This window comes from Argiope bruennichi, chromosome 1 (assembly GCF_947563725.1).
Source record: "Argiope bruennichi chromosome 1, qqArgBrue1.1, whole genome shotgun sequence".
Taxonomy (NCBI): domain Eukaryota; kingdom Metazoa; phylum Arthropoda; class Arachnida; order Araneae; family Araneidae; genus Argiope; species Argiope bruennichi.
Window position 1 is genome coordinate 56,066,651 of NC_079151.1, and position 11,268 is coordinate 56,077,918.

General features: G+C 27.5%; 1 protein-coding gene across 1 annotated transcript in view; it reads right to left on the minus strand.

Moving 5' to 3' along the window:
- LOC129963014 (restin homolog) overlaps positions 1-9,743 on the minus strand; it is a 101,447-nt gene extending 91,704 nt beyond the window's left edge. The window contains exon 1 of the mRNA XM_056077021.1: positions 9,586-9,743. Within this exon, the coding sequence (XP_055932996.1) occupies positions 9,586-9,628 (43 nt within the window). The 5' untranslated portion in view covers positions 9,629-9,743. The remainder of the gene's footprint in view (positions 1-9,585) is intronic.
- Positions 9,744-11,268: the final 1,525 nt, after the last annotated feature.

The window sequence follows — 11,268 nt, forward strand, 5'->3', positions numbered from 1 at the left end:
ATATTTTCATAGAAATGAGTACCAATTAATTGATTTAAGACTAAATTACATTGCAGATTTTATTTAGTTAACTCTTGTAATTGAATTTATTTGTTTTTATGGTTTTGTTGTAGCATTTTCCTATCTAGTTTATTGATAATCGACACTGTAATCTCAGATCTTTAATTTCAAATTTTTTAGAAAAAATGAAAAATAGTATTTGAATGTGAAACTTGATTACAAATCAAATTTTCACCAACAAACTTTTAAATATTAACATGTTTTGCAAGAATAAAAACTTATCCATTATCCATTAGATAACAGCAAATAAATTTCCTTTATTCGTTCAATACGAAAAATATGTAAATTATATATAATTTCAAAAAAAAGAGAGACAGACTATCCCTTAGGAGTCAAAAATATATTACGCATTATAAAAAAGTGAAATGAAAAGATATTACAACCATCAACTAAAATACAAAATTTGTTTTTAATAAATATAACCAGCTCAGGAACTAGATAATACTTAAACATAAAAAATTCATGCCAGTCGAAGTTTTTTTTTTTTTTTTTTTTTTTTTTTTACAGAATATTATTTAATTCAATTGTATTCAGAGTGCGTCTACTAATCTAATTAACTTTTCATGCACACTTTTATTTCCATTTTTTATGAAAATAAATCAGATATTTGACTTTGAAAAAAAAAACCCTGAATATTTAGTAAAAACGTATTAAATCAGTAAAACTCAAATAGAACAGTTTCATACATCTTCAAAATCACTATTCACAAAAAACTGATTGCATAACAGAACCTGTAACTACGAAGTACATTGGACAGCAATGCATTACAGTTTCTAATTAAAAAAAAAAAAAAAATCTAAACAATAACTGCTTTTGAAATTTTAACTATTTTTAGTTTGAAATGTCCACTACTTTTAAAATATTATATTTAATATTATAATATAATAATTATTATATAATAATATATTACTATTATATATAATTTTTCCTTTATATACTTTTAGATCAGGCACAATAACCACTTGGAAGAAAGTAATATTTGAAGAAGGATCATGGAAGAAAGAACGCTTTTTAAGCCCATTTATGTGATTGACAGGATAAAATCACGAAATCAATGAAGATAGCGGCGAAGCAATTTTCGCTGAAACTATCATTCATTTTATCAGTTTCCTGAATCAAATTAGTTGCATGTATAGACAGTGGGCTTCATTTCATGACCATCTACTCCCAACCGATCAGATCTTTCGAACAAACTTCAACTAATCAGTCAACTTTTGATGAAGTAATTTACAAAAATAACTGAATAAACAATGATTTTATTCAACTAATCTTTCCTACATGATTCCACAATTTCCCTTGGATATTAGAGAATCACATATAAAGAGTTTTGCGGTTTTAAGTGGTTAACAAGAAGAGCAACAGTTTTTCCAATTTCTTTCCTTTCTTTTTTCGATTTTTTTTTTCTTTTTTTGTAATGGCCTTATTTAAAAATGTAAAACCTATTCGGCATCTGCCAAACTGGAATGAAATATGATATCATTGATTAATTAACGAAACGCCTACTTCAATTTGGCGACGTAATTCATTGAAGTGCTGCTTATGTTAATGGATTTTCTAGTTAAGACAAAAAAGTAAACAACTCAGTTTTTATACGATCAGGTGATTCTCTATTGGAGTGATTTTTCAATGTTTAATAACGAGAACATTTAAATTATAACCACTACAAGCATTTAACGAAAATATAGCGATTTAGGGTTACAATAATAAGTCTAACTCTAAAAATGTACAGAATCCTATTTTTCTAAAATTTTAAATGAATCATTAAAAAAACTAGAGTGTAGTTAAGCTATAAACCATTGTAATTGCTGTAGCAAATGCATATGGAAGATTTTTATACGCACATTATATAAGACCAATAAATAAGACGCCCACATAGGCAATCAGAACATTTATCAGCCAATTGTGACTGCGGTTTGTTATTTAAAATTAGCTCTAAGCTAAAAAGAAAAATGTAGGTATGAAACTCAACCCCCAAACTCAATAAATTGAAAGAAAATTCACGGTGTCAGCTCTAAGCCAAGAAAGAAATAATAAATAAATAAGAAAAAAAATGAAGACATGAAGACCACAATCCAAAACTCAATAAATTGAAAGAAAAAGTCACGGTGTCAGCTCTAAGCCAAAAAGAAAAATGGAGACATGAAGACCACAACCTTATATTCCATAGATTGAAAAAAGATCATGATATATTATCCATGCATTAAGGCATAATGGTACAAGCTTGAAAAGTGAATTTATTTTAAATTTTATTCTTTCCTTATGAGTGAACGAAGTACCTTTAAAACTTTGACTGCCCTGGGAGTGACCGGTGACCCGTGGGGACATATAAATTACACTGTAAGAAATTTAGCGCAGCAGTCAATGTATTAAACAGGTGATACTAATAATCTGTCTCATCCAAAGGCCATATAAAGCATGCTTCCACAATAATTTTGAACATTTCCTTACAAATTTACTTTTAAAATCAAAATTTTGAAATTTCTTTTTTTTTCATGTTACACTGAAATTGTTATAATTATTAGTAAAACATAGTATTTAACGAGAGTATCTTACAAAAATTTATATTTTAAAAAGTTGCAAATATATTGATAAATTTTTAAAATTAAATACCAATAACAATGTATAAAAACAAAGTTTATCTGCTGAAAATGCACCAAATAAAGAACATATTGTTTTTTTAGTGCTGATAGAACAGTTATAATCCCTTCCCAATATTTTTCTTTGCTCAAGAAATATATATGGCGTTACATAACCAAAAACTGTGGAAGAAAAATAAACACTTATCATATTTTAACAATGTAACCATGCGAATGTGAAGAAAATTCCATGGCGAAACGAAGCGAAACTCTTCCCACATAAACACCAAATGGAATGCAGGTGAAGAAAGTGGGTAATAAAAGAAAAGAAAGGAAAATAATAAAAACCACATCGTAAAAGGTTCTTAAACAAGTGAATTCTGTGAACATGAACGTAGTTACCGAGTTCTTATTTGAATGGTTCTCAGAAGTGCATTCAACTTACTTCACACAAGTGTTGTTTGCTCTCTCTATTTTATGAATTTGAAGATTTTTTTTCCCCTGCCTCAGAGGAGTTTATAAGAAATACGACCGAAACTGAAACTTGAGTACTAATGCTTCTTCAACAATGATCCTAAGCCCTGAGCCGACTGTAAATGTGTTCATTTGTGTGGTGAGGAATAAGATGGCATTTTTTTTATATTAAAAAACATTTTAGGATTAATCAATAATGATAGAATTCTGGGACATGTAGCGGTCTGATGGTCAGGTACCAACTTAATAGACAGAAGAAATTCGTGTTCAATGTTCAATTTCATTAAATTAGATGAATATATGAGATGGTATAAGCTGTTCTTATTATCAAACCAGTTTGTACGATGTCTCTACAATATTATTCGATATTTTGGATATTCTGGAGAATATTGAGAAGATATCGCAACAATCTGTTGAGCACTGTATGCACTATTAGATGCTCAAGTTGAGGATAAAAAGACCAGTGATAGAATAATATGGGTCTTCGGGAAAGGCCATTCATTTGACAAATCTTTTTCATTTTATACTTTGATTATTACTTAGAACGTTTTAAAGTCAATTTCTTTGCGAAATAATAATTTATTTTATTTAATATTCTTAATGTTTGTACATGTTTCTTTATAAAACTATCAGAACTCTGTTTCTAAGTCTGTTTTTTTAGGAAGTTGATTTGATTTTTATATTTGCATTTACATAAGGTATTTTAATGGTATTTTCTCAAATATAGAATATGATAGAATTTTCTTACTGAAAACTTTATAAATTAAAATCTAATGTATATGCTTTATTCAAATTTTGTATAATAATTTCTCAATTCTCAATGCAGTTTCTGAACTACAGAATAAGTAATTTAATCATTTAGAAATATTTTATAGTTATTTTAGTGCATCATAATGTGAAAAAAAAATTGTAAACTTAGAGTTATTTATCAGTCAAACTTTATTTAAGAATGGAAAGAAATACAGTTTATTTTTTTTTTTCAGTTCAGGAACTTGATAATATATTTCTTAATCGATCTGCAAAATTTTAGATAAATCAATAACCTATAAACTACAAGATTTTTGCTTTATACATCTTTTTAGTCACAAAAAGGAAAGCTTTTTTTTTTTTTTTTGCAATTTTTAAACAAATTTTCGCCACTTAAATGGTATATTTTGATTTCATAAATGTTTTTTATTCAATCTTTTTGATGTAAATATTTAAAAAATATGACTATTTTCGAACGTTTTTTAAAAAATTCCTCCCGAACGTAAATTGCAATACATGCTGCAAGAAAAAGGGCTCTGACAAACGCTTGTTTTGTATTTAGCTCTTAATAAATGCTAAATTAAATAAATAATTTAAATATATTTTAAAATCATCATATAATTAAATAAAACTCTGTTATAATACTTATCAATTTATTTTTTTATCGTCTCTTCTTAATTCTGAAATGTCGGTTTTTAAAACGATTATAATATCTACATTTTACTGAGAAATCATTTTATTGGAACGAAAATAATGTGACATCAATAAATTGCTGATACAAATTTATTTAAATAATTTTTTCGGAATCGTAGTTAAAGAATGATTTACTAAATTATCACGATTGCGGCAAAAATGAAAATTTAAACATCAAAATAAATTCTAAAGGACACTTTTAAAATGTAATTTCTTTTTTTATAGATTTTCCTATCAGAGTTTATGGAAATGTTTTCCTTCACAATGGAATCAGAAACTGATGCATGGCCAAAATAAATCGGCTGTAAATGCAAAAACTAATTATATTACAATCAATTGATATTTATAATACGCAAAAATCTTTTCAAATTCAGACATTATGCAGATGCAGATATTACTTTCGGAAAAAAAACTCTTAGATTTTAATCACTGACTCAATATTAAATTGATATTCAATGAATCTTGAAATCAAGTACTTCCCGGTCGAGGATATAATATGGCCCGTTTTTTAATATGGTGGTCAGTTTAATTGATATTTCCCTTCATTTTTAATATGTTATTGATTTATTTAAAGTTTTTATTTTTTATTTTATTAGCTTTATGAAAATGTATTAGTTTTTGTTTATCTATTATAACTCCAGGCCACCCGCATCTACATTTGTACAGAATGTAATTGAAGCAGATGTTTGGGTTTATAATTTTTTTAATAAGTAAGTATGCATAATATAAACATATCGCAACTTGACCAAAGTATTAATTCTATTCTCATATATTTTGTAATTCATAAAATTTATGTATTTACATATTTTTTTCAAATTTGGGGGGGGGGCTTTTAAATGAACCTCCTTGCATCTCCTCTCTTTACCTAACGGCTCTAGGTAACTGCGCATTTTGCCGAATAGGAAATCGGCCATTTCTAAAGTTTATGCCAGATTAATTCTAGAGTCCCTTTGAGAAACGTAAATCTTGGAAAATTTTGTTTTCCAAATTTTTTAAACCATTTTTTTTATTCATTTTATTTAGGTCTTTATATAAATATTTTTAAGTTGCAGATTTTGGCCAACTGAAATAATAAAACGCCTAGTTGCAGAACGCTAAAACGTAGACTTTAGTACACAACGTATAATAAAAATGGACAACTGAAATTTAGAAATAATTTTAAATAAAATAGTAAAAAAAAAGGGGGGGGCAAAATTTTTCTTACTACAATTAAAAAATAACGTAATAATAAAATCAGACATTTTTTTTTAATTATAAAGTATCACTTTTTTTTTAAAGAATTGTAAAAATATCATAACAATAAACTTGCAAATGGTAAATAAATAATTAATTTTACATTTAATAAGTTAATTTGCACAATTTTTATAATTAAATAAAAGTACAAAATTAAATAACTTTTAAAATGCTGCAAAAATACATCGAGGACTCGTGCCGCCCCTTAAAGTCATAGGACCTCAATGCAGTTGTTTATTTATCAATCCAGCCGTGGCTAAAACCCTAACACACAAATTCCTTAGAAGTGTTGAATCATACGGAGAAATCAATCAAATACACTTCTTCACAATAAAAACCTTCAAGAATTTATTAATAAATTCCATTCTGATATTAGAATGCGATCAAAAAGAGCGAATGCCGCCCAAAACCGGTTCAGCCCTTTGCAGTTAAACAGCTCAAATGAAGGTGCTGCTCAGTTGAATTGAAGTAAGCGACTTCCGCTCTCTTTCTGGCGTGCCGGGGTGAAGACAAGGGTGGGATTTTATGATTCAGACTTTGCCAAAAAAGGGCCGAGACCCATCAACGGACCGGTGACGTCAGTTGGTGAAAGGACCGCCTTCTTTTCGTACAGACATCTGGGTCTTTTTGTTTCTGATCATTTGAATAGGTGTCTGTGCTAGTGGGGCAACTTGGGGTTGCGTGAAATCTTGTCTTGTGTGAAGTGCAATTACTGGATTGGATTTCTTTATTTTTGGGGATTTAATTATGGGTTGCATTGTTCGGGGCCGAGATGAATCGAATGTGCGCAATGTTTATGTAATTGTGAAGGTTTTTTATGACCGAGGAAATAGGTTTTAGAATTCATTTTAAGATGAATTGCGAAGAGAAAGAAATGTGGAAAATGAGTGCATCAAGGTCATATTAGTTAAAATCATGGCTTTTTCCCCTCTTTAATGTAATTAATACATATCTATGCAGTTTTGATACTTCTGTTATAATGATGATCAAAACAGCCAGATTTCAGGATGATTAAAGAATTTCTGAAAATGTCTTTTCTGTAAATTAAAATAGTGTGGATAAATTATATAATGTTTTGTTGAATAGAACATCTTAAATCTGATATTTGGTAATAATAGGAAACCATATATATATAAACAAAAAAAAAAATATGCAGTAAAATGCAACAAGGAATAATCTATTAAACATGTTGGGCGAAACTTATATCCGCTGATAAATTAAAATGTTTAGTTAGATAATAAAACTTGGGGAAAAATCATGCTAAAAACCTTAACGACATTCTAATATTGGTAACTAAAAATAATAATAAAAAAATAACCTGCTTAAAGAATTAAGAATAGCTAATTATTTTGTTATTTTTGAATTAGGTTTAAAGAATATTTTTCATAAAAAAATATAAATTGCTTTCCAGAACATTCTACGACTATATGAACGTTTATACCGTTTTTTTTAAAGTGTAATAGCAAATATTTTAAATAAAAGTGTATATTTCAATTAAGATTAAATATAAATATTAAATAAATACAAACATTATAATTGATTTATTAAGTTATAAAATTAATTTGAATATAAACATTAAAAATATAATTTAAAAATAATAATTTATTTTGCAGTTTCTGACACAGTGCTTTTTTAGGACATAATTATGCAATGCAAAATTTTACATATGCTATACATTTACAATAAGTTATACAAATCGAAATACCAATAATTTTTTTTAAGTTACGAGAGAACATTGGCTTGGTAAAAATTCCAAGTACCGTTATTTCACAATAAAATGCTTAGTAAATTAACATAAGTAATTTTTAATTTCTTCCACAATTTGCTTTCAGAAGTCATAGGTAGAAAAAGTTATTTTACGCAACGATCCTTAACCCGCATATTTATTTTCTAACATAACAGCGTAGGGCATTATATAATCAACTGACTGCATTCTTTCTAAGCCTATCAAGCAATATTTTAGAAGACGTATCTGAATCTATTTAAATGAAAGAAAAATGGATCTTTACTAAAATGTGTTTAGAGTAGAAAAAATTATAATAAAAATAATATAATATAACTGACGCCTGAAATCTTAATCAGAATATTTTACAGACATAATTTTTTTCATCGTATGGATGGAATAGACTAACGCAATGACCAGAAAGGAAAAAAAAAAAAGTCGTGCGAATGCATTTACTTTTCCCGTACAGTGAATCGTGAGGCATAAATTACTTGTAATGGAGCATAATGGATACAAAATTGCCTTCTCCGCGCAAATTCTGTTCACTTTTACCTGCTTTTCACACTTTTGTACTCATTCATAAATCATCCCAGCGTATACCATTTTTCTGCAGAAAAATAAAATTATCGTCTGAAAGAAAATGTTACTTTCCCATGTGCGTCGTTATGAAAAGGATAGAGAAATGCATATTTGCATATTTATTTTTACTACATAATATGGATTATTAAAGAAAAGAAGAAAGAAATGATTTTCTTACATTTTCACAACTATGTAATTTACAAACAAATTCTAGAAATATCGTTTGGCTTTATAAATCTTCTTTACTCATTGTTACGTCAGACTTATCAATGACATTTACATTGTTAAAATCCAATTTCAAAATCATTTAAATTTTTCAATTATAAAGTCAAAATTACAGATGAAAAATTATGACTTAACAAAAGAAAAGTCAAATGCAGCATTAACGTATTCCATAGTGTTTAAATATACACATAAATATTAGTATTAGAACTACTAAATATTTAATTTTTCTTATAACTAAAGTATTTCAATATTGTTTAAATATCTATTTTCAGTTATCTAGAACTTAATTTCATTTTTAAATATAACTAAAAAATAAAAATTGTAAATGGAAATAAATTTAAAAACGTAAAAGCTAAAAGTAAAGTCATATGAAATATGAAAGTTTTCAATATGTTTTAATCTAAAAATAATAATTAGCATTAGAACTGTCAAATGATATTTTTCCCCATCAAATCTGTTTATTAAATAATATTTGACAGCTTTAATGCCGATTTTATTTTTAGAATAAATGCATTAAAGCTTCAATATAAATACTGTCCAAAACACATTTTCATTTAACCAGAACTTAGCTTTTGATATTTAGATGTTAGATACATTTTAACAGTGAATTTGTTAAAAATATGAACGAATTAACTGATAATAACGAACTGAATTCATTTTGGGAAATAAAGAGTTTCTCTGTTTCAGAAGACATCTTATGAAAACTATAAATTTAAAATAAAATTCCAAAAATTATACCTTTTTAACTCTAGAAATTAGTATTTAAACTTGCATATTTAAGATTTTAATTTATATCTAGGAAATACTTTTGTAAATAAGCTTTAAATTAGATTAATTTCTTCAATATTTAAATTTTTATAATAATAAACTACTTTTAATAAATTCTGCAATCCATATAACCACAGATTGGTTGTTTTCAACAGGATTTAAACCTCACACAGAGACATATATTATAAAAATTAAAGTCCATGAAAAAATTATAAATTCTCTGCCTTTTTAATAGAATAAATTGATTTTAAAGGTATCCACATAAACAATGCTTTTTCCAAGCTATTATTACACTTGACAACTATGACAACCAGTCTTCATTTATAAACACACTACAGTTGAGAATAGTAAACAAACCGAATTTCATCCTCAAAGAGACAACAATCATTTTTCACTAATTCAATTCACTTAAGCATTTTATCCACAAATTAACGAACAGAATACGTTTCGAATCTTCCAAACAAAATTCGAACGCTTTCAATCAATAAAAATGACGTGAAACCTTACCCCTGCTTTTCGGTCTCTCGGTATCCATATCGGAGGAAGGCATCTCTGAAACTAAGTGGAATTCGTGCGATAAAACCCTTGCTCCTTGCTCGGATAACAAAGCGCGCCCTCTGGCGGAAAGCGTGGGCGATATTTAAGGCAACTGATTTCTGCTTTCACCTGTTTAGTTACGGTTTTTACTGATAGCGTGCTGTGATTTTCGCCTTTATTTGGCCCCTGGCCTGAGTGTTTTGCCTGACGTAAGATATTGTATAGATAGATATGTCGACATGATCGTTATTCATACTGAATCTAGAAGAATCCAGCAGTTCTCTATATGGATTCTTCTTTTCTTGTTTTTGTAAAGCTAGGGTCAAGTGCGGGGGTTTTGACGAAAAAGGAGTTCCGCATTGTGATAGGGTTAACTATAACAAAATGAAATTCATTATATTTATATTTTATTTAACTTGACTTGTTTCATGTTTAGGAAATTGAAATTTTACAATCGATTTTTCATTTACCTCCTGATGCGTTAGAGTTTTGACATTTTGTTATTTTATGTATTTATTTTAAAAGATGATGCAACTATTAAATATTTTTTAAACTTGATTTAATGGAATTTTGTTACGAAATTCGATAAATTAATATAATAAAGGATTATAAAATAGGAAATAATGAAAATAAATTCTGTTTTTTAAAACGATAATAAAATTTGTTTTATTCTTGTTATATTTAGTTTTACATTTGTTATATTTAGTTTTTATTTAATTTATTTTAAAACTATCTGTACTAAAAAATAAAAACAGCGAAGCCTGCAAAAAAAAATAATTTATTTTACAACACTGATTGCTTATTTTATAAGAAATTTATATATTAAAAAAATTTTAGATACAGATATCGAACTCTTTTAATGATGTTACAAATCTTTCAATATTTTTATATAGCATTCACCAAAATTTAAAATTGAATTTTTTTTGGTAAAAATCTAAATTATATTATCCACAGTAGACACCCGATTATCCGCGCCTGCCGCACTAAGTTTTTTTTTTTTTTTTTTGCTTCCAAGCAAAGAGAAAATGCTTCCAAAGCAAGAAGCAAACACAAATGACTGATTTCTTCAAAAAGGTGTATTTTTGCAGCTATGCTTTTGTAATTACATAATACATTACAGTATTAAAACAGTACATATGTATTAATTTTTCTGTGTATCCTTGACGCCTCTCGTAAGTATAAAGCACTTTTCTGTTTTCATTAACAAAATGCATTTTAGGTTCGTTTTGAGTGATAAACTAAAATATTAAGCGTTAGTTAAACATTTCCTGCTGTTTATTTTACGTTTTATTGTACATTTTTCAAAGTTAGAACGACTGTTTTCTCTTTTGCTATACCCGTTTTTAGCTTTTTTCGGATTAATCGCGATTTTTGTTATCCGCGGCGGCCGCGCCACCCAATTCCGCGGATAATCGAGAGTGTACTGCATTTATTTTTCAATGATCGTCATAAATGAAGAGAACTATCAAGTCGAAATTTCCGAGATTAAAGAAGAAATTAACCACATGTAGTAATAAAAATACTCATGAAATAATAAAAAACTATGTGCCTTTCAGGATTTTAAATTACTAAAAAATTTACTTTTCTACAAAATCGAAATCAGCGCGTTTCAATTAGGAATTAGGAAGAGTACATGCAATTAAAACTGAATTA